This window comes from Barbus barbus (genome assembly GCF_936440315.1).
Source record: "Barbus barbus genome assembly, chromosome: 4".
In the NCBI taxonomy this organism is placed as follows: Eukaryota; Metazoa; Chordata; class Actinopteri; order Cypriniformes; family Cyprinidae; genus Barbus; species Barbus barbus.
In genome coordinates, this window is record NC_136732.1 from 11,201,274 (window position 1) to 11,226,783 (window position 25,510).

The 25,510-nt window shown below is 36.9% G+C and overlaps 1 protein-coding gene across 1 annotated transcript; it reads right to left on the minus strand.

Annotated features, from left to right (window-relative positions):
• Positions 1 to 454: 454 nt before the first annotated feature.
• Positions 455 to 24,789, minus strand: nptx2a (neuronal pentraxin 2a; the record flags this gene model as incomplete). The annotated part of the gene is made up of 5 exons (XM_079411197.1): positions 455 to 2,057; positions 5,109 to 5,288; positions 13,351 to 13,595; positions 22,167 to 22,383; positions 24,355 to 24,789. 5 exons carry the CDS (start codon positions 24,787 to 24,789, stop codon positions 1,830 to 1,832), a joined length of 1,305 nt encoding a protein of 434 aa, XP_079267323.1. The 3' UTR covers positions 455 to 1,829.
• Between the last annotated feature and the right edge of the window lie 721 nt (positions 24,790 to 25,510).

Consider the following 25,510-nt stretch of genomic DNA (forward strand, 5'->3'; position numbering starts at 1 on the left):
GCCCAAATACAAACACGTGTCGACCAGGGAAACACTAATGCATTATTAGTGTCTATTATGTAAGAATGCTGCACCACAGTGAATTTCACAGACTTTGATCTGGCCTTTGTGCACAACAAGTTGAAAGATGTGAAATGAAAGAAATGAAAACATCCATGTAACACAGAGAGACAGAGTGAGAGCGACAGGCCCAACGGTGCATTTAGACATGAAAACACAGAAAAGATGCCGAGGACCACATTTACATAAAGTGTCCCATATATATATATTGCACTGCTCTACTTCAACACAAATGTACGGTTTGAAGTCATCTAAATAGATCAAGCACACAAGTGAATCTCACGAAAACATCTTGAGGGCCGCTTTTTTTTTAGGACCATTACTCCTTTTTTGTTGTTTTGTGACATATTTTTATTATAATAAGCACATTTCCCATTTTAGTTTTTTTTTTTTTGGAGTTCTCAGAGTTGATTCTCATTATTGTAATTACTGTAATACTGTTTTTATTTTAAAAAAGTACAGTAAAATAATATTAATGTAAAAAAGCAATGAAGGCAGTACTACACATACTACCAGGACTACCATAAACACTTTATAATAAAGATATATGAATATATATTTTGCATTACGCTAATGATAATCTATGGGAAATGTGCTTAAGTTTGATTAAAATAATGTTACAATGCAAAAATGGGATTAAAAATAGGCTTTATTTTCTTATGCAAAATATATTTTCTTTTTTTTCCCGTTTGATTTTGGAGGGCAATATGACCTTGACAGGTTTCGAGAGATTCGCCCATTTGTAGCATCAAACTTTCAGATAAATCAAACCTCCTGATGTTGAGCTTAAACAACGCTGTCAACCTCATTAGTGCCTCATCAGTATTTCAGTTTCATCTCAACAAAAAATATATATATTTTTTTTATTTTCAATGAAGTATTATTAAAAAAGCACACATTCCCGCTCAAGTTCTCACAGTTAATCTCACAACGCCATGAACTGTTCATGCCAAAATCCTTCATAAACGTTTCAAGGACACCACAATTTGGGATTCACAAACTGAATGAAATCAAACTAGCCTGACGAGGTGAACCACTGCAGCCAGACCTTCTCCTGGGAGCTTCAGAGAGCTGCAGGTCAGTCCTTGGCAGCTTTGCTACTTTAAGGTTTCAGGATGTCAGATCTGCTCGAGACGGCAGCTGGTGAGGGACAGCGATATTAAAGAAGATTTTTTAAAATGCGAATGTTCCCTCCACTAATCTCTGGATCACAGACATAAAGACACTTCTGTCTGAATGCCTCTCCATATGTGCAACGTCACAGACTAGCACATTCATAAATTTTTACTAAAGCTTATGTTGAAACTATGCAGTTGAATTTTTTCAGGGGTTTGAAGGGCATCAGCCTATACACAACATGACAAAAGCTCAAAGCGAAAATGGCAAAAAAGCCATCTTTTACTGCAGTTCTTAAAATACCCATGAGTTTGTGGAGAGAAGAAGTTTTTGAAGGACACAGCACAGAGAAAAGCATATATAATATCAACAAGAAAGTTTTGCTTCAGCCAGAGCCGCAAATATTCTATTTTGACCTTGAATGTGCAGACAGATTGTTTTTTGTTCTTAATTAATCAAAGTAATTTTAGCTATTGGTCAGGCTGCCAGCAAAGTCTCAACAAATATAAAGCAGAATAGAGGACGGAAAAATCCTTCATGTGAAAACATGTAAACGTGTGTTTCTTTTGAACCGTCTTTGTAAGTTCCCAGAGCAGTATTGGGACGTGGGTTACCTCTACAATGAGAATGCTTCCAAATTGACAGACGTGTCCTTAGGAATCAAAGAGACGGTCTTCACAAATCTCCAGTGCTGCTTTTGTGGCACCGCCAAATACCTCCACGTTGGCATCGACCCACGGCACCACGTTGCCAGGCATGTAGGCTGAGCAGTTGGCCATAGCAGAGATGTCTATAGGACGCAGGACTCTGTCCCACATGTTGAAGTGGCTTAACTCTCCTACGAAGGCTTGAGTGGCATCAAATCTTCCACCTACGATGTCCTATGGAATAACAGCACACGTCACTAAACTATGGATACAGTAAAAACAGTAATATTATGAAATATCATTACAATTTGAATGAACTGTTTTCTATTAGAATATATTTTAAAATGTAATTTATTCCTGTGATGCAAAGCTGAATTTTCAGCATCATTGCTCCGGTCTTCAGTGTCAACATTATAAGTATTCACTTTTGATCAATGTAATGCATCCTAGTTGAATAAAAATACCAATATATAAAAAAATTCTTAACCCCAAACTTTTGAATAGCAGTGCTAACAGACATACTGTCGTTTATCTGTGAAACATTTTCTATGTCAACTTTATTTTACAGTATGTCTATTTACAATGTACTTACCTAAGAAAGCACTGGGTAATAACTACATGGGTTAAGTTTAGATTTAGGGTATAGGTTCAGAGTAAGTATTATTACCAGGTTATTGTAGTAACTATAATAAGTACGGGCAACACTTTATTTTAAGGTATCCTTATTACAATTTAAGTACTAAGTAATATTAATTAACTACATGTACTTACTATATGATTAGGGTTACTTGCATGTAATTATGCATAATTTACTACTATTATAATAGTATGTGCATGTAACGTGTAACAAGCACACCTTAAAATAAAGTGTTACGAAGTACATAGTATGTGGAACAGGACTGTAAAATAAAGTGCTACCCATTTGTTTTATTTCATTGTTCTTTTCATTTCATTGCTTTCATATCTTTAGAGCATTGATTTTGAGCACTGCATCTAAAGTCATACACATTCAGGCAGAAGCCATTGTGTTTTTAAGTGTTTTGTCACAAGGGCAGCATTTTTTATTTGATCATAGTCCTATGTTGAACCCTTAGAAACCAAGATCCTCCTAATTTCACTTTCAGGAAAGGTGTATTAATCAACTAATTGTTCAGGCAACGTACAAATTTTATTACCAGTTGATTTTGAAAATACAGTACCTTTACACATTTCTAAAATCTTTGACTATCAGTGTTTTTAAAAACTCAGCAAACTGGGACTCTGCTCTGATCCTAATTCTAATAAGCTGTCTTGCTGTCTGCTACAGTATGTAACCTTCTAATGCTAACTGATGGAAGCTCACAGGAGACTACACTAAAATCCTCTGCATGGGAAATTCTGCTGAGACCTGAAGTTAGTTAATCTGTCTACATACTTTGTAGCTAGCTGGCTGAATAAAAACACATTCGGTGTAATTCTACAGACATCTGATATTCCTTTAATGCCAGTCAGCCCAACATCAGCCAAATCCATGGGTTTAGTCTGCTGGGGAAGGAAGCCAAGTTGATATGACCCAGTTTGGGTTGATAATCATTCATAATCAGTAACCCAGTGGTGCTGGGCTGAGAATGTGGCATGAATGAGATCACACATATCATGCAAGTTCAAACGGTTCTTTGAGTGTTGAGACCACTTCATCTATCCATTTTTGTGGCACTCACAAGAGTATGTTTGTTAAATATAAGAAAACTAACTGTAGCAGAGAAAAGAGAGGATTTTAAAATGAGCAACGCAGGGTTTTTTCTGAGTTTTTTTTTTCTTGCGTTAAAACAAGTTGAGTAGTGACCAGGAACTAAAACAGCCAGAATGGTGCTTGAGAGGAGTGATTAAAAAAGCTTTAAATGTAGACAGTAAGATCCTTTTTTCTAAATTTCAGTCTTTATTACAGGTTTTCAGCGTTTCTTGGCACTCAACACCTTATGCTTTGGCCATAGTGGGTCTATTTTTGATTGCGTGAATAAAAAATATACAAAATAACTGCATTTTTTAGAGTTTGTAGCTTAACTAGTAGAGTATGAGAATAGTAATGCCAAGGACGTAGGTTCAATCCTCAGGGAACTGATTAAAATTCATACCCTGTATGCACTGCCAAAAGCATTACTAATGAAGTTGATGAATTCTGTGATGTTTTGTCATTATTAACTCTAAAACAATCTATTTGTTTAATAAAATTACAGAAATGTGTATGATAATATCAATATATCAAACATCAAAATGAACTTTGCATATAAGGCAACTGTCAATCCCTCAGAGAAATCCAGTTAAATTAAGGTTCTTTGTTGGCACTGATGGTTCCATGAAAACCTTCAACATCCATGGAACTTTTCCATTGCACAAAAGGTTCTTTATAGTGGAAAAAGCTTCTTTAAGATTATTAGAATGTTCTTCATACTAAGAAAAGTGTTTTTTTAAGAACTGTTTATTGTAAGGTTCTTTGGGGCACCCAAAAATGGTTCTTCTATGGCATCACTATGAAAAACCACCTTTTGGAACCTTTATTTAAAAGAGTATTTTAAATAAATATGTAGCTTACAACACAAGCATATACATTTTTAAAAGAGTTCCAATTTTACTGCACAACAGGAATGGCCCAGGGGTTTAAAAGACAATTAATATTCAGCAGGATTATTGCTTTAACTGCACTGACACTATCAGATGAGAACAAAATTTGAATGCAACTGACACTAACTTTGCAACATCGACACTTATTGAACTGAATCAACACTGAACTGAATAATGAGCTGAATAATGACACTATTATCTTCTGTAGAGCTGCTTTACAGCTGAAATTTAATTTGTTTCATAATTGATGAATTGCACAACAGTAACACTGTTATATGTTCCTGCTTATTAATGTGTAGCAGCTTTGAAACAATCTGTATTGTATAAAGGGCTATATAAACAAATGTGACTTGACTTGACCCAGCTAACATCTATTATTCTCTCACTTCTTGCAATTTGGGTCACAGATTGTGCTTTTTCATGCACAGTTAAGCAGTGAATGTGCTCAATGATCAAAGTAGCTCAGTGCAGGTGACCAGCAGATTATGTGTCACATGTGGATTTTGTATGCTTGCTATCTGTGTCACATGTAACATTTCTCTCAAGAAGTCCCTGAGCTCTCAAGTGCTGCTGAGAGGTGATGTCGTCTCATCATCACGTGTGAAGACTTATTATTATCGTTGCATGTCTTCCTCGTGAGGGATCAGCTCTTTTACGTCCTCTCTCTCTCCCTTATGCACTCACCTGTTCTTGGCCCAGGATAATGACTCCTCCAGGTTTAATTGGGTGCCAGGGGGCCAAGTTCTCTCCAGTCCCTAGTCTCTCTCCATCCTGATAGGCCTCCCAGAAGCCATCTCTGGTTGTCCAGGTGATGCAGATGTGATGCCAGCGGCCGTCACTCACAGAGAGAGGAAGCTGAGCTACCTGCGACAGAAAGGACAAAACTGTGGTTATTACTGTGGAAACTGATGCTAAAAAGTGCATATTTAAGAAGAAGTAACTGCATTCACAGATATTATTCAGATGTATGCTGGTTTCCTCCATTGTGTCCCTACAGACATAATCCTGAAATGCCTCACTGTAACTTCCCATCAAAGAATATAACTAGATTTGCTGAAGAAAAAGTGCAAGTGTGTTAGTCGCTGTCACAATGCTAAGGTCTTTTAAGCTGTTATGTTGTTCTGGGTGGTTGGCCATGTCAAAAGAGTCCAGCCTCGATCCCTAGATATGACTCAAGTTCTTCCTTACATGCAAGTCTATGAGTCTGATTGTTTATAACTATAATATCACTCAACAAGCTGCACAATTTGAGGTGACATTCATGTCCGTAGCACAATAGGGTGTTACGCACCAAATTTAATACTCAAGAGAGGGGTTTGTTGTTGATTGCTAACCATAAGTGAAAGAAACAGTTTTTCATCAATCTTTCACTGGCGAAATACAGTAATTTCAATCATAATCCATATGATTTGGAATTTTATGCAAGGATGAAAAATTTCCACACACAGATTTTGCAATGTTAGTCACTAGTATTTGTCCATAATGCATAATAAAGCTTCCGCCAGTAAAAATCAAATAAAAATAAAAATCCCTGACATCAAAAGTGATTGATATGTGCATATTTTTCTCCTGATTCAGACGAGATCACTGCTTTTTCACTGGAGAAAGCAATATTATGAATTATGGGCTCGTATTTTGTCCAGAAGCAGTGGTTTGAAGTTAAAACATCTTAATGATGGATTTGTTTCATACGAACACATAGCTTTTCACTTCACAAGAAGTTAATTGATGGACTGGAGTGGTGTGGATCAAGGACCAAAAGAAGGGGGGGGGGCGTTGCAGAACTACATAATACATACATAGTTCATAAACATACATAATAACATATAACACAACAGGCCTAATGATATTAGTTAGATCATATGTTAATCTATGTATTTTTATGCCATGATTCTCCCAAGATTATGAAAACAAACATTAGACTACCGAACAATGTAATTTACTTGACCATTTCTGACTAAATGTTTTATTTAATGTTATAACTGAGCCTTTGTATAAATGTCGAAAATGTCATAAATTAATCTATTTAAAAATATGTATTAAATAAAATAATTAATTAGGCTAGTCTATGTAAAAAATTATTAGAAAAATTCAATAAAGACTTGTTTCATCCAGAGTTTTTGAACAAATCTCTTGAATGATTCAGGCATCAAATACATTTAACAGTCACTGTTTGACACCTACTGGCAAAACGTAACATATTAGGCTACTCGTTTTGATCGCGGCATCATCCCAATACTTTCGTAATTATTTAATGTTTGCAACACAGAAATGTGATATATTATGTCAATGGACAGTGGTAATTATACGAAAATATTAAAAAAATTAATAATCTATACATATCATTTTATTATTTCCATAGCGACAGGACGATGCTGATAATATATGCGCTGGACGCTGCTGTGTGGATCTGTCGGATTAACATCACGTAAATTCACCTATTTCTCCCGAAATACATGAAAGTAAGTGGTCAGTTAGCTGGGAAAATAACAGACTAAACTTTATAGTAATCTACATAATGTGTATTTACTTTACTTACTTACTTTTGTCATTTAGCAGACGCTTTTGTCCAAAGCGACTTACAAATAAGAAAAAGTAACTAAAACTAAAAGTTACAACTCTATAAATACTATATACCCACATATTTAAGAAAATAAAGAAATGAAATAAAATTGACACATGCATATAACAACATTTCAATAATAAACATATAAATGAAAAAACTAAAATAAAAAGCGATACTTCTATCCCTGTCCGGTGGAGTCGCACGGTAGAGTTGATGGTCTTCACACTAAGAGGGCTTCACACGACGACTGCCGCGGTATAATAACCTTTTTTAAACCAATCCAACAAATCACCATTTCAATTCAGCTGGATCCACTTTCCTGTTTATCAACTAAAAATGGCCAAGCAAGTGCACACACTGACAAGATACACGATACAGTACGAGACCAAATGCGATTTCAGCACCTCTCAACACAGTAAACAAAATAAGCGTTTCCTAGCAATGACAAATGCGCTAAACACTGAGACAAGTAAATACACTTCCGCTGATAGACTGCTTCTCTTAAAGACTAATTCATTACACTGCCTTCTGCTGGCGCTTGAACCCACTTTCCTATTAATCACTAAAAATGGCCAAGCAAGTGCACACACTGACAAGATACGCGATACAGTACGAGACCAAACACGATTTCAGCACCTGTATTTGATAGGAATAAAATACGTTGTCCATTAATTGAAAGGATTATTATTAACTGAAGTGTATTTAAATGTCTGAAACCTAAAATAAACTTTATTCGTTTGAAAACACTGAATAGTTTTTTTTTCCTTCTTCTGCGCTTGTCTTTCTCTGTCTCAGCGCCAGCCAAAGCGTGGCGCGTCAAATGGTTAAAATTGATCGCGTTTTGGGGGTAGAAGGGGGACAAATTCAACATGGGGGGTTTGTGGCACAAATCAGGGTTTCTCAAAACCATTGTTAGCTAAATATGGTCGTTATTTCCATTGAACTCTATTGGTAATGACAGAACTTGTGACCATAGTTGCTTTTGGGAAATGCACCCCTGATCAGATCAGACCACCCCAAGTTTGTAAATGACAATAATTTGTAAATGACAGAAATTCTTTAATACAATTTGTTTGGGCATTATGCTGATAAAATAATATTCTGTTATGTAAATGCATTGTCTGCTGGTTTATTTAGCTATTCAGCACACCACATTAAGTATGCCACTTAATACTTTAAGACTTTGAATGTTAAAGTGCAAATGAACACATGACCACTCTTGTTTGCAACTGTTACAATTAAAAATCACAAAAGGGTAAAAACATGCCAGGCAGACAGTATGATGTAAGCAACACAGCTACAAAAAACAAAACTGATAATGAGTGTGTTAGATTTATAGTGTGTGAATAATCAAGCTTTGACAATAACCAGTCATATTGGAGGCGCAGAGGGGCCCCCAAATAAAATTCTGCTTAGGGCCCTATAAAGGCTTGGGCCGGCCCTGCCAAGAGTCAAGTCAGACATTCAACAGTCATAATTACTGACGTTAACCCACAGGGAAAATGTGTAATGAACGCTTTCCAAATACAAACGGGGGAAAATAATGTTTTATGTTTTGATTAAAAGAGAGTTCATTTTCTTCGCGTCGTTATTTATACAACATAACGTTAATATTACGACTTATAGGCTATCTGCACAAAACGCCCCGAATGCATGAACGTGTCTGCGCGGCTCTGAATGAACTCCTTTTTTGGACGCGTTCTTCACGCAACAATGTGCAGAAACAAGGCAACTAAACTCTAAAAATTCACATTGTTTTTATAATAGTGTTCTCATTATAATGTTATGTGTATATGACAGTCCCAGTCATAGTCATTATATTCTGCATTGTTGTTTGAAAGAGAAGAGAAAATCACCGTAGTACAATTGAAGCGCTTTACTGCAGCGTAACTCAACCAAATGCATCTTACACGAGATAAATAATAGGCTATATAGCCTACACAATATATATAAACCGGCTGAAATGTTTTGAAATCACTTGCACCCTACCTGATCGAAAAAATCCAGTCTTTCACTCTGCCTGTGTCAGTTTGAGTCTTGTTAAAGTTTTAAATCCTTGCCGCCAAGATGCTCCTCTGTCGGTCACAGATTATGGAAAGTGAAACTTAAATCTATAGGGGTGGTTGGATTTATTCACGCACGTTAAAATATTTATTTAAAGCTTCTTTCTTTTCAGATTCTTATTTACAGCATTATCATAACAGGCTGTATATTACCTTATTGGGAGAAAACCGGTAGTTCTATGTGAAATCAGATATTGAGCACCCCCATATAGCCAAAATGGCATGATCATAAAACCTCTGCGAATATTCGACTGTGAGATTGGTAGTCGAATCAGGCTCCTCCTATGAAGCATCAAATTGTCGACTATTCGGGGTCACCCCTAATTATGACCGCTGCAATGTCTGTAGAAATTTTGCATGCTCAATGTCTAATGTGCAGCTTAAGGGAGGATATAAAGTGTCTCGATGAATAACATAAACTGCCCTCTATAAAGTTGTATCTGACGCCCCACATACTTTAAAATAGTTTATATAGTTAATCTCCAAGCTAGATGCACATTGAGTTTGACAGCTACTGCACCTGAGACTAGGCCTTTAATGCACTTAAGTTGAGCAGTATGCAGAAAGTATGAAAACACATTATTCAGACAGAAGTAACGAAGCACTGAGGTGTGATGCATTCACTGGAGTGGGATAAAGCACTGAAGACACACTTGACAGGTAATCACATTCAGCATGGCAGCTTCTCTCTCGATCCTCGTCACTTTCTTGTTCTTTCCAGCTTGATGTACAGACTCACACACACACACACACACACACACACACATGCGTACATGCATACACTGTACATGTATAATGCATGTTGTGCAGGGCTGAGGGGCAAGATGCCTCTCTCAATAAGCAAGATGCCAAACTGACACTTCCTGAGTGAGGTATCAGGGGAATTAGCAGGGCAGCAGAGACCATTCGTTCTTTTCACATCTCTCGCTCCCTCAGGTTACACTCAACAAAAACCAGTGATGGCGCAATCTCCTCCACAATGATCCCGAGATACAGCATCCATGGTTACTGAGAAATGCTAACCTCATTTACGGATGAGATATTGGAAGCTAATTTTCCCCAAAGAAAAGCAGCTCAGTTTTATATTCTTGATTTAGAACCACGAAGGACATATTTAATTCATTTATGTGTGCTTTAATACTAAACTTTGAAATCATCGAGGGTCTTGTGCAACAACAGCCTCTGAAAGCTAATCAACTAACTTTCGTTTTTTATTAAAAGTGCATGTGAAAATCTTTTGTGTGTCTCTTTGCAGCCAACATGCATTGCCAACATGTAATATCTTTAAGAAATGGGTTTGTTGAAGTTTTATAAAACAATCTAATTGCAAAAATCTAATTTCAAAGTTCCTCATGCATTTTAAAAATGTCTTCCGATAACAGTATGGTGAATTTTTAGGTACTTTTTTTTTTTGCATGATTTTATCTTTATATGGTATTTCACATATTTTTGAAGGATGGATCAACTGGGTATTCAAAACTAGTGGAGTATCCTGTAAAAATCAAAAACATTTTTTTACAATTAAGGATAAGATGGGTTAGATTTAACCGATTAGTGAGTGCACTGGTTACAGTGTTTATTTCCTTTTTATTAATGTTTAAGCAATGTTTTTGAAAATGCCATAAAAAGATTACAGTGATTTATTCAAAATAAATCACTGTAAAATTTAAATTTATTACAATTATTTATTTCAAATTATTTTAGTAAGAATTATGTAAAATAAATATACATTTAGTTTCATCATTTGTGATGATTGTGTTATTAGCCATCTTTAAATCAAATACTGTGAGAACATATACTATATATTGGTTTTATATCTCTAAGATATCAGCATCAGCCATCGAAAATACCTGTATCAGTCTACCACTACTATATAATTATAGGTGATCTTCAGCCCTATTCATGTGTCCAGAACTTTTAATGTTAAAATATTAACATGAATCAAATGCCGAGTGATTTCATGCAGTGACCACGGCGAGTGAAGACAGTGGAGCTCATGTGATGTGCCTCCCGTCAGCTACTGTTGATGCAGTTAAAGGACTAGTTCACTTCCAGAGTAAAAATTCCCTGATAATTTACTCACACCCATGTCATCCAAGATGTTCATGTCTTTCTTTCTTCAGTGGAAAAGAAATTAATGTTTTTGAGGAAAACATTCCAGGATTTTTCTCCAGCCCTGTGAAGCTGCTTTGAAACTGCAATTTGGACCTTCAACCTGTTGGCTGCCATTGAAGTCCACTACATGGAGAAAATTCCTGGAATGTTTTAATTTCTTTTCAACTGAAGAAAGAAAGACTTGAACATCTTGGATGACATGGGGTTGAGTAAATTATCAGGACATTTTCATCCTGGAAGTGAACTAATCCTTTAATCCTTGTAATGAGCAATTTTCGAATTGTATGTCTCTGAGCTATACATGGTACAACTTGTTTGAAATTTTGTGTTTCATGTAGGGGTGTTCGATATGACGATTTTTGATCGTGGACGATAAAAATGTCTCCACGATCTGCTTTTGAAGAAATATCATAGTATCGTGCTACAGTGCACATTCTATCAGTTACAGTTCTGGCACCTCCGTCTCTATATACTGTACAGCGCCACGTACATTCACATCAGTGTTAACTCAGCGGTAGAGTTACACTCACAGAACACTGCACTTATTCGCAATCACAAAAGTACATTATTTGCGTGTTTTAAAGCCTTGCTTTTCATTTAAGCTTTTCATTTGCGCGCTGGTCTGCCGTGCTTTTTCTTCTCAGCCCATACACCTGAAGCGTGTGCACTAAAACGCCTGTCTTACAGCACCTGATTACTCAACTAAGTTATCTTTTGAACTAATACCGTCAAAACACACAAGGTTTACATATAGACTCAGTTGGTTATGTCTAAAATGAAAGTAAGCAACCAAGACAAATGGATGCATGCCTGTATATTAGATGCGTGCAGGTCTTCCCTTAAACTTAAAGCGACAGTACTAAACATGCTGCCGACTGTCATTAAAGGGGCAGTTTACCCAACATTTTTATTTCTTTCACAACTCAATCACGTTGTCCCAAACCTGTATTAATTTCTTTCTAGTGCTGAACACAAAAGAAGATATTTTGAAGAACGTGGGTAACCAAACAGCTGGTGCACATTGACTTTGATAGTAGGAAACTTGGTTTTTCTACGTTCTTCAAAATTGCACTTATGTTCAGCAGAAGAAAGAAACTCATTCAGGTTTAAAACTAATTTTGAGTGAGTAAATGATGGTATAAATATGACAGAATTGACAGACAGATAACAGATTTTTTTTTTCTTTAATGTTAAAACAACAAAACGCAAAGAGAAAAAAAATAACTCACTACTCTTGACTTGAAATACAGTTACTTTAATAGAAATCAATCTATATGGAGTTTTATTGTTATATTTGTTCATTAAATTTTTTGAATGCTCCTGCTAAACATGCCTATTGTACCTGAAAATAAAGCACTGTTTATTTTATTTGTATATTATGTGTATTTGTAATGTGTATCTTTGTCCTTATTTTTTAATAACAAATACAAAATAATGACAAAGGTTTTTTTCTTTGCCCACTTTGGCCTAAATATCCACCATTCTTTTTTTATATTTTGTTAACTTGAAAGGCTTTGTCTTTATAATAGGGAAATTAGTTTGGCTGTACTGTGCAGACAAAATAGTAAAACCAACATGAAAAAGAATCGTGATGTTTCTAAAACAATCGTGATATGATATTTTTGCCATATTGCCCACCCCTAGTTTCATGTATGAAAAATAGTGTACTTGTGTGTGTGTGTGTGTGTGTGTGTGAGCATTGTAGTTGTCCTGAGCTGTGACAAATTAATTTTTAAAAGTACATATATTCAGTGTAGCCTCTCGATTAACATATGTTCAAGAAAACTACACAATAGTGATAAAATACATGATGTTTAAAATATTTTAGATGGAATTTAACATCTCACCACTTGCCGGTTTAATTAGTATGTGATCTTCATGCCCCTGCATGTAATTTGTATTAAAATAACAATCAGGCTGTGAAAACCTTTTATTTGAGAAACCTTTGGGGACCATTTAAAATGAACTACCATATTTTTCCATTAATCATATTTAGACAAGAGCTATTTTTAAGACAAAAGACACCTAGGATAAAATGCCAGGTTTTCATTCATTGTCAACAAAACAATTATTAATTTAATGAGATTGTTATACATTCAATACTAGGGAAATCTGACATTGTTCCAAAGAAACACAGTGAATAAAAACACAAATATATTTGCTGTATCTCATAAAGGCTCACCTTATCATTGACGAGCAGCTCCATGGGGCTGTTTCCCCACTCTATCAGCACAATCTCATTTGCTTGACCCGGGACGCCGTAAGAGAACGGGGTTCCGATTCCAGGACTGGCACTGGACTTGAGCCACATACACACAGTGAAGGCGTACATCTCTGGCAAACTCTTCTTGATGCGGCCATACAGGTAGTTGGTGCGCAGAGGTAGAGACACCTTAAAGTCCTCTGGAGATTTGAATGCACTGTTACCTGCGAAGAGAATCGAGCCAGAGGTTTGCATTGAAGGACAGGAAGATGCAAACTGCTGACCTGAGATCGTGTTAATTTGATTTTGGAAAATTTAATCTGAGTAAGGCTTTCAGGTTCAATTAATGAAATGAGCGATCCATGCAGGCTCATGTAATTGTTCTAATATGAAATGACATGCTGGGGCTATGTAAGGTGAAATAATGATGTAGCTGCTGATGATGCTTTGGCGTTAATCAGTCGCTTTGCAAAAGTGGCTCGATTTGTGCTAACACTGATCTGAATTCTGAATACAACAGGACGATATGGCCATCCAGTGCTAACAGATGGGGCCTTCAAAAATCCCATATCCAAAAAGGCCAAAAGGAGTGGTAAAGGCAAACAAATGATTGTAAATAGCAAGTTCATTTACATGCAGACATTCTCACACAAAACTAAATCTGCCACAGCCAACACATTCTGCCACAGTGGTACCTTTGTTTCATCTTTCAACATAAAAAAGCACAACGCATAGAAGTTTATGCAGCGAGGCGTTAGCTAAAGGTTTCCCCCTGTGTTGAGTGCTGGTCAAGCGTTTAAAGTTCATTCAACAATGACCTTTCAAAGTACAGACAATGATTTACAAGCAATCTGCATGATGGATGCAATGCCTGCCTTTGCCGTGACTGCTCCAATTTTGCACCTAAGTTGAAATTTACCCATGTTTATATTACCATTCTAAATGTTGGGCTCAGTAAGATTAAAAAATTATAATAATAACACTTTGATTCATTAAGGAAGCATTCAATTAAGTAAAAGTGACAGTAACAACTTGATCTCATGACAAAAACGTACCTGAGGGAACTTTTTCGCAAAATGCGAAATGCGTAGCGCCATGTACGTTTCGTGACATATTTGATGTGAAATGTCCACTGAGTGGCACTAAAAGAGTGTTTGTTTTTTTTCCCCGGAATAGATGAAAGTACATATGGTACGTTTTATGTGACATTGCTTTTGTAGGCGTCACCGCAGTTCTGACTTGAAATGTCTGTTGAGTGGGGCAATAAGTCTAAGTCCAATTCTGTGCCAGCTGAGCTACCGAGAAAGCTTGTTTCATCCATAAAGTGAAACATATGGAACTGTAATCATAACTGTGTACGAAAACGATTACAAATGCTCACTGTTTTACCAGCTCTAGCGTTAATTTCTGTTAATTACGCTCTAGCGTTAATTACTGCAGTGATATGTACTTATTGGTACATATTTCGCATCTTGCGAAAAAGTTCCCACAGGTACAGTATGTTTTCATTATGAGATCAGGTAGGACAGTAAAGACATTTATATTGTAAGAAAAAATCTATTTCACATAAATGCTTCTTTTTTTTTTTTAAATGTTCTATTCATCAAAGAATCCTGAAAAAAATGTATAGCAGTTTCCACAAAACTATGATGCACAGATGTTTTCAAAATTGATAATAAGAAAAGTTTCTTCAGCAGTAAATGATCATGTTCGAGTGATTTCTGAAGGATCATGTGACACTGAAGTCTGGAGTAATGATGCTGGAAATTCAGCTTTGAAATCGCAGGAATAAAAACAGAAAACAGTTATTTTAAAATAAAATAATATTTCACAATATTCACAATAAGGCCGATACGATGCCGATATCTTGGAAAGCAGGGTGGCCGATATAAAGCCAATATAATTTTATTTATTTTAATTAATATTTAAGAAATTTGAAATCATCTTAAAATGGATTAAAATATAAATGTGTAAAATAAATATACTTATACTTTAAGACAAAATATTTTTCATAAATAAATAAATATTTAATAAATATTAAATAAAAATATAATTAAAAATGAAGTAAATACTGTAACCAACAGGACACTCAGTAATCTGGGTAATTTGTGTGCTTTGGGAATGATATTTTTCAAATAAAGCCAAGGTAACACTCATATTACATACAGCACACATTGAAAATGACATGAATATGACAGTGGGGAAATGCATAAAGCACAGCATAATTTGAAATCACGAGTTTAAAGTTAGTTGATCACACATCTCCAGTGAGGCTGAATTCTCCTCCTATCCGCATTCAATTCACATGGACCGACCGTCACACAGAGAACATGCGATCATGCAGGATACACATGCACACTTCACAAGATCTCAACTAGATTCCACTAAGTCTGCAAGTTTTGGGAAATTAAATGTTCATTAGTCATTGAAAGATTTGTTTAAATGATATAAATGCGTATTTGCTGAATGCTGACGGCAAACGAGAAAGTATTATAATGTTTGCTATTCTATTATTAATAACATTAAAGCAATCATTGTAATACTTTTTTGTATACATTTTAATTCCTTTGTTTAATTGTTCTATCTGATTATTAGATAGACTTCTATCCATATTAGACAGAACTGAATGACGACGGCAAACAAGAGGGAGAATGTGAGAACTGTGTGCTCAGGCGCTTCCTTTCTCATCGCCGTCAAAGTCAATGTGGACCAGCAACTGTTTGGTTACCCACGTTCTTCAAAAGAAAAATTTATTGGCCGATGCCGATATTTGAAAAATGCCAAATATCGGCCAATATATCGGTCGACCACTAAATATTACTGTATTTTAAATCAAGTAAATGCATATTTTGTGAGAAAAAAGACGTGTTTCATGACCATTAAAAAATCTTTCCTACTTCGAAGTGTTGAACGATATCTACACTGAACAAAATTATAAACGCAACACTTTTGTTTTTGCCCCCATTTTTCATGAGCTGAACTCAAAGATCTAAGACTTTTTCTATGTACACAAAAGGCCTATTTCTCTCAAATATTGCTCACAAATCTGTCTAAATCTGTGTTAGTGAGCACTTCTCCTTTGCTGAGATAATCCATCCACCTCACAGGTGTGGCATATCCGCATGCTGATTAGACAGCATGATTATTGCACAGGTGTGCCTTAGGCTGGCCACAATAAAAGGCCACTCTAAAATGTGCAGTTTTATCACAGCACAATGCCACAGATGTCGCAAGTTTTGAGGGAGCATGCAATTGGCATGCTGACTGCAGGAATGTCCACCAGAGCTGTTGCCCGTGAATTGAATGTTCATTTCTCTACCATAAGCCGTCTCCAAAGGCATTTCAGAGAATTTGGCAGTACATCCAACCGGCCTCACAACCGCAGACCACGTGTAACCACACCAGCCCAGGACCTCCACATCCAGCATCTTCACCTCCAAGATCGTCTGAGACCAGCCACCCGGACAGCTGCTGCAACAATCGGTTTGCATAACCAAAGAATTTCTGAACAAACTGTCAGAAACGTCTCAGGGAAGCCCATCTGCATGCTCGTCATCCTCATCGGGGTCTCAACCTGACTGCAGTTTGTCGTCGTAACCGACTTGAGTGGGCAAATCTGTCTGGCACTTTGGAGAGGTGTTCTCTTCATGGATGAATCCCGGTTTTCACTGTACAGGGCAGATGGCAGACAGCGTGTATGGCGTCGTGTGGGTGAGCGGTTTGCTGATGTCAACGTTGTGGATCGAGTGGCCCATGGTGGCGGTGGGGTTATGGTATGGGCAGGCATATGTTAAGGACAACGAACACAAGTGCATTTTGTTGATGGCATTTTAAATGCACAGAGATACCATGATGAGATCCTGAGGCCCATTGTTGTGCTATTCATCCACGACCATCACCTCATGTTGCAGCATGATAATGCACAGCCCCATGTTGCAAGGATCTGTACACAATTCCTGGAAGCTGAAAACAGTTCTTGCATGGCCAGCATACTCACCGGACATGTCACCCATTGAGCATGTTTAGGATGCTCTGGATCGGCATATACGACAGCTTGTTTCAGTTCCTGCCAATATCCAGCAACTTCGCACAGCCATTGAAGAGGAGTGGACAACCTGATCAACTCTATGCGAAGGAGATGTGTTGCACTGCGTGAGGAAAATTGTGGTCACACCAGATACTGACTGGTTTTCGGACCCCCCCGGAGCCCCCCCCCCCAATACAGTAAAACTGCACATTTTAGAGTGGCCATTTATTGCGGCCAGCCTAAGGCGCACCTGTGCAATAATCATGCTGTCTAATCAGCATCTTGATATGCCACACCTGTGAGGTGGATGGATTATCTCGGCAAAGGAGAAGTGCTCACTAACACAGATTTAGACAGATTTGTGAACAATATTTGAGAGAAATAGGCCTTTTGTGTACCTAGAAAAAGTCTTAAATCTTTGAGTTCAGCTCATGAAAAATGGGGGCAAAAACAAAAGTGTTGCGTTTATAATTTTGTTCAGTGTATTTAATTATTTATTGTTTGTTTTATTGTTTTCTTTTCAATACTTTCTCATCCTTTGTTTGCTGTCATGCGATGTTTGTTTAGTAAGCTTTCCCCTCAAGGACTGCTTTTGTTCTGTGATATATCAAAACAATCGGCAGGTTTTTTTCCTCTTCTAAGCCAAAATACATATATTCGCTGTGAATCTCATGCTTGCTTTCTTTACCAGCTCATTGCCCTTCGGTGGCGCTTACTGCAATGTTTCATGTGGAGTTCAAAGTGTGTATGGCTGTTATGTTCCACGTGTGTTTTGTGTATATTGTTTCTTTTTCTCGCTCTCCTTTCTTTTTGTGTTACTTTTTGCTCCGCTTCTAGGTCAGTGTTTATTGGCTGACTCGACTGTCAATCATCATTCTGATGTCACGATGTTCTGCCAATCTGCTGACGTGCCGGCTGTATTTGAGGACTCGAGTTGATTGTGTGTGTGTGTGCCATGCCAGCGTACCTTGTGCTCCAACGCGGTCAGCAGTTTTGCGTTCGACAGTCAGTTGTCTTCCGATGCTTAATGTATCTTGTCTTATGGAGTCATGTTTTGTGTTGTGTGATTTGATCTATTTGTAGATTTGTTCTTTGGCTATTGACTTGTATCGAATTCTACGTGAAAGATAACGCTGATGTCCGTGTTAGAGTTTCAGTCTTACTATGTGTCAAGTTCAAAATTAAGAATGCATTTTGGTGCATCGAGCCACTTAATCAAACACGCCTTTTTGTAATGATTTGAATACCCAGTCAATCGTTTTTACAATACTGTTTGTTTTGTTTCTTGATTAGGTCAGTTTGTACCAGTGGTGGCTGCTGGTCTTTCAAAGAGGGGAAGCTCATTTTCGGCCTACATCATAAAAATTGTCCATTTATTTATACGTAAATTCTGCCATCGTGTGCAGTTTGCTAGCTGACTAGTTCACCGCCTGGCCTACTGTATGAATGAATGAATGAACAAACGATGTAAAAAACATATTAATAATTGTGTGAAATGTATAATGAAAATTGGCCAGCAATTTCGCCAAGCAAATATCAAGAAATAGGTTGCAGCAGTTTGTCTTTTGACTACACTTGCAAAGTCCACTATGGGACTGAGCTCGAATCAGTGTTGCCAACTTCTTTCGATGGAAAGTAGCTAAAGCCAGTTTAAAAAGTCGCTAAATGTCGCCAGATGACGTCATGCGCTAATTAGCATATTAATTACGTCATCGCGTCATATTGCCTTTTACATTTGTTTGTCTCTCTGTGCTCATACTGTATTTTAATGCAGCCAAATTCTCAATAAAACTGTTCTCCTTTATATATTTTACTGTTTATGTTGTCAGTCAACTGGATAAATATGAAATAGTGACTGAAACGCAGCCCTTTAAGAATACATAACCAGCTCTCCCTCCCAAGAAGTTAGTCTGCACAAAAATCCTAATTTATAATCGAGCCGTCGTCTGATTAAATCAAATAATACACACAAGATAAGACAAGACAATTCCTGTGCTGTGATTTCGGCTATATTTGCATGTAAAATTAGAGAAGCAACATAATATCTATTTGAACTGAACGCGCTGCTCCTCTCAGCCGCTCACAGAACAGAGAAAGAGGTGCTCGCGCCGTTGCGGCAGTTCCAGCGATCACAGAGACTCGCTAGGGTTTGTCAAAGAAGTCGCTAGATTTGTCGCTAGTCACTTTTGGGGAAAAAGGTCGCTAGGGTGGTCTGAAAAGTCGCTAAATTGGCAACACTGGCTCGAATAGCTTCAGCATCAGCGACTTCTTATAGGACACAATCGCTGTCAATCAAAAGGAGATGCAGTCTTTCGACAAACCCTCCAATCATCACGCAGAAGCCCGGAGTCCAGCCCCGCCCACTCCTCCATTCACCCCCAGAGACGCTGAGCGTCCGGGGGCGGGACATAATCGCAGCATTTATCCAATGAGCGTCTAGATTTGAAGCACTGAAAAAAACTGTTCAATGCAGCCCCATTGAAGTCAATGGACGCTGGGCTTCAACAGGCAAATACACTGATGCTACGGGAATATGAGAAGGAAATCGAGTTTTTAATCAATAAAATGTTAACACAATAGTACATGTTTGACCATTAATTTTTTGACATTATAGGGGAAGCTGAGCTTCCCTTGCAGTCTTAAAGAAATCCCCACTGGTTTGTACTTTGTTAGATTAGATTTGAGTTAGATTGTATTTTGTTTGTAGTTTATAGGAGTTTAGTTCGGGTGTCGTATACGCTGAAGATTTCAGTTTTATTTTGATATTTCTTTATTTTGTTAGTCAGCTTAGAGGTTAGTTATAAGGATTGTTTTGTTTTGCTTATTTCTTTGGTAACACTTTAGAATAAAGTCCGATGTTAACAAGTAACTATGCAGGAAGTAACAGGTAGTACTACGGTAACACTTAACTTAATACTATTAACTAATAAAGAAGCAAGATTAACTAAGCAGTAAGCAGTAACAAATATAGGCCAAAGGTAGTTTCTTATTAGATATTTGATAATTATTAAATAAAAATATCCTCAATGAGAACTACTTAATTAATAAAGAATAACCAATTAATTACTAATCACAACAGTAATGTCTTAAAGTGAACAATTGGGTTCTTTGTGGAAACTAATTTAAGAATATGATATCCCCCAAATAAGTCAGCTACAAGTTGAAATTGTGACTACTACTCTTACCAAAGGGTAGATGTTCTCTGTTTATTTCAAACAAAAACATAGAATAATAATACTAATAATTAGGAAGTGATTGAATTAGTTCACAATTATGAGCTCTAGTTTGTATCAGTTCAGAATGTCGCAGACTCCAAAAGACCTACTTTTATTGACAGTAGGCTGGGGAGGATTTTTCTTGAATATAAATAATGATGTTCACTTGACAAAAAAAATTCACATCCTTAATGAAAGCATTGACTGGATTTATATTGTGTTAAGCACAAAACTGCATATTCCAGATTACAGTGTCTAGTAAAATACCACTAGTGCCTCACACAAATGTATGACTGTTCACTTTGTGTCAGATATAAAATATGTTAACTTATAATATTACTTCGTAATTACTGAGTGGTTAAGGTGTTTTTCCCTGTAAAATAATGGTCCAGATCACTAATAATTCCTGCAGGCTGACAAGGTAACGCTAGAGTAATTAGTGAGGGGTTAATGTATTTTTCACTTTAAAGCTAAAGTGCTACTAAGGAACTACTAGTGATCTGGACCATTATTTTAAAGTGAAAAACCTGTTAACCCCTCAGTAATTACTCACACGTAAATTAATAAGTTATTTAACGTTTTATATCACATACTGTACAGTCACACATTTGTGTGAGGCACTAGTGATATTTTACTAGTAGGTCATTTGGAGTGGGATACATATTGAACTGACATAAAACAGAGTTCATAATTGTGAACTAATTCAATCATGAGCTTGTCAGCATCACTTCCTAATTATTAACATTTTTAAGTGAATCATTTTTATTATTATTCTATGGTTAAGTTTGAAATAAACAGAGAACATCCATCCTTTGGTAAGAGTAGTAGTCACAATTTTATAAAATAAAATTCATAAATTAGTTTCCACAAAGAACCCAATTGTTCACTTTTAAGACGTTACTGTTGTGATTAGTAATTAATTGGTTTTACTTTATTAATTGGTCTTAGTTCGCAAGTAGTTTTAATGAGGATATTTTTATTTAATAATTATCAAATATCTAATAAGGAACTAACTACCTTTGTCCTAAATTTGCTACTACTTACTGCTTAGTTAATCTTGCTTCTCTATTAGTTAATAGTATTACGTTAAGTGTTAATGTAGTGCTACCTATTACTTCCTGCATAGTTACTTGTTAACAACGGACCATTATTCTAAAGTGTTACCATTTCTTTGATTTGGGTTGCACTCCTACCTTCTTTTTTGTTCAATTTTATACTACTTTTCACTTATTAATGATTTGTATTCTTCCACAACGCGTAAAGTCTTCTGAAACATTCTACTTTTCAGTGTCATCTTTGATCAGTTCCACACCCAGTAACGATTGTCTCACTTAAATGTTACGGTATCATCCTTCTTGAACATCAAGCACGTAACAATGGCGCTTACATTGAGTGTGAAACAGCTTTGACTAGTCTACCTATCCCATACTGAGGACAGCAGGTAAAAATAAATGTTTTGAACTGGTAGAGCACCACATCAGTAAGAAAAAATGATGAATTCTATCTCATTTGACATGACTGACTGAATAATTCATGTCTGATAGCAGCCGTACTTTTCTCCAGCTCGGTGATCCTCTCCAGCAGTGAGTTGAGGGTGTTCTCGGTGCGTTGTCGGTGAGCGGTCGTCTCGTTGTACAGCTGGCTCTTTTCCTCCTCCAGTTCGGCGACTCTGGTCAGCAGCTGGCTCTCCAGGTCAGTCAGACGGCGCTTCAGCAGGTCTCTCAGCTCGTTGGGAAACATTCCACCTGACGTGTTGGTACGCAGCTGCTGCTGCAGGACAAAAGACACAATATATTAATCTGCCTCGTGATGTTATAGCCAGAAATTGTCCATAATGAACTGCTGGGGATTTGTGAGATGCTGAATTAATGTTGAATGCTTTAAGGGGGTCCCACTTTATATTAGGTGTCTTCAACTACTATGTACTTCCATCAAATTATATTTAATATTAAATTATATTTAGATGTATGTTACATTTAAATGTTTATTCAAGTCAAAAATATAATTTAAGATCACCGAATCAAACTAATTACATTAATTTATACCAAACAAACTATTTGTTATGGGTTAAATCAAGTAGAAATATCTCTTTATGTTAAAAATTGAAGGTTACCACCGTTTCATTGTAGATACAATGTACGTATTGTATTTAGTGGTGTACTACTAAACACTTGTGACTATTGATGTGTTAGGAACAGGTTTATTATTATGGGTAGGTTTAAGGGAGGGTTAAGAACAAGGGTCAAAATTGATATTATAGGTTACACTTTATTTTAAGGTGTCCTTGTTAAAGTGTAATAATACATTTAAGCACTCTGAGTAATATTAATTAACTACATGTACTTACCCTGCCTTTAGAGATTAGAATGGCCCCTTCCCTGTTTTTAAGTCCCTGCTAAAAACCTACTTGTTTTCCTTGGTGTATTGATTGCTGTTTTACTGTGATTTTAAAATGGGTAGTTCTTTTTATCTGGCTTGTTTTATGTGTATTTTTTAATAATTTTCTCTCCTGTAAAGCACTTTGGTCAGCCGAGTGGCTGTTGTAAATGTGCTATACAAATAAAATGAACTTTAACTTGAACTATATGGTTAGGGTTAGGATTAGGTTTTGGCTTAGGGTTACTTGCATGTAATTACACATAATTAATTGTTATCATAATAGTAAGTACATGTAAAATGTGTAAAAATGTGACATCTTAAAATAAAGTGTTACCAAATTATACTGTAGATATAATTACAGGAATGAATTAAAGAAAGGTATTTTTAAAAAATATAAGCACACTGTAAAAACATGTATGTGCACAATAATTGTACATAGTTGAAGACACCATGTGGGTCCAATTTTTTTTTTTTTAATGGGTTGTTGTTCAGTTTATAGTTTTGTTAAATCAGTTTATTACATGTAAAGTTAAATGAAATAAACTAATTTAACCCTTCCAGAGTGAAAATGAGTATTCATTTTTATCCAGTGACCCTGTATGAATTCATGTTTTTCATTTTGGTAATATTCCATATCCATAATAAGTGATATGTCAATTGAGTAATACACCACAATCTCCCAACAGCCTTGACAATTGGTGCATTTAGTTACAGCAATTCTGTGAATGTATAATTTGCTCATTTTGTATTTTGTATGCAGCTATCCGAATTATACCGTACAGTATGAGTCTTTGAAAAACGCATGGTGGTCATTGATTGCAATTTCAACTAAAACACTCTTGGTTCCAAAATGGGGTGTGTGTATCGATGCCATTTTGGCTTCCCCAAAGAACATTTCAGTTTACAGTTCTTAAAAGAACCACTTTTTTTCGTACTTTGAAGGACATTTTAATAACTAACTTTATAATTTCCACTATAAAGAACTTTGAGTGGTTCCATGGATGTTAGAGGTTCTTCATGGAACCATGGATGTCAATTAAGAACCTTTATTTTTAAAAGTGACGACCAAAGTTCTTTGCACTATCAGTATATCTTTAAAATAATGTATCTGCTCACTACTTCCCATCTACAATAGACTTCCCAAAGCGCGTTATTAATATTTAATTCAAATCGTGAATTTAAATATTAAAAAGTCCCTCCCTCCACGTAACATGGCTCATATGATCTTGTTTTGACAGCCGTAAATCAAGCATCAATAATAGGCAAGACCAATTTTCACAGATCATTAGAGCTCTGTTTTCCTTAAAAGCATCACAAATGGCTCTTAAGTGTCTATGATCACTCATAAGCATAAACTCTCACCTCCAGGTTCCCCAGACGGTCTTTGAGGCTCTGCATGGTCTTGCCCAGCTGCTCCACAGTCTCGGTGGGGTCACGGGGCAGATCGCCCATCGTGTTTTTACTATAATCCTTCCTGCGCGCGCTACCCCGCGACCTGACGTCCGCCTCGCAGCGCGCGAGTTTGGAGTTGAGCTCTTTGATGGTGCCCTGCTGACTGACGATAGTTTCCTTCTGCTGCAGGATGGTCTCTCGAAGCTGAATGATAGTATTCCGCAGCTCTTCCTCCTGCGGACTTGTGCTTTGGACCCGGTTGGTCGTTTCCACCGGGCAACTGAGGTCGGTGCCCGCTGGGACGGCGGTGCACACAAAGCGGTTTCCCTTTGCGCCGCTCGCGCCTTCCACTTTTCCGCTCCCTGACGCGTATAAAAGCAGCAGTGCCACAAAAACAGCTCTCATTACGACCGTTTGTCTCTTAAAAACGCATAAAACTTGAGTAAACTCAGTTAGTTAGACTAAAAAAGACGTTTAGCGTAGATTCCACAATAAAATCAGATCTTCAAAAAACAATTGAGTTTGCTATTTTAATACAAATGCGTAAAGCTCCACGACGTCGCGCTAATAAAAATCACTCAAACGCATTTAACTCCCTGTCACTTTAGCAAAATCACTCACAAACAAGTAGCTGTCCAAACGAAGAGCAGTTTCTCTTCACACAGTCAGTGGTGCTGAACGGACAGCGGCGCTTTACCGGATTAATATAGAGACTCAGGCGCGCGCAATTTGGCTCCGCTGGAGGAGCGCGCGGATTGACTGAGCTTCATCTACGTCACTTACTCGCGCTTGATGCGAGTCACGCTTGTAAATTATATTGCCGTGGCTTTTTCTGGCCTCCTGTGAATGTCGCGTTGAATAAACAGTGCGCCGAGCAGATGCAGAGAGCTCTTTAATAAACTGCAATTTCAGCCAGTAACTGCTTCTCGGCCAATTTAACCCTCGTGTTCTGGAGAGATAACGTTCTTCACCTTATGCTTGGGTCCAAAGATGATTCATATGTCAAGTTAAACCACACTGACAACAGTTTAGAAAGGTTTCGAAAAGTGAAGTCAGTTCTGGATCAGGTGGTTTAAAACCTTTTAATTGGTCTCCCACTGTCATGCCCTCATACAGAGAATGTTTT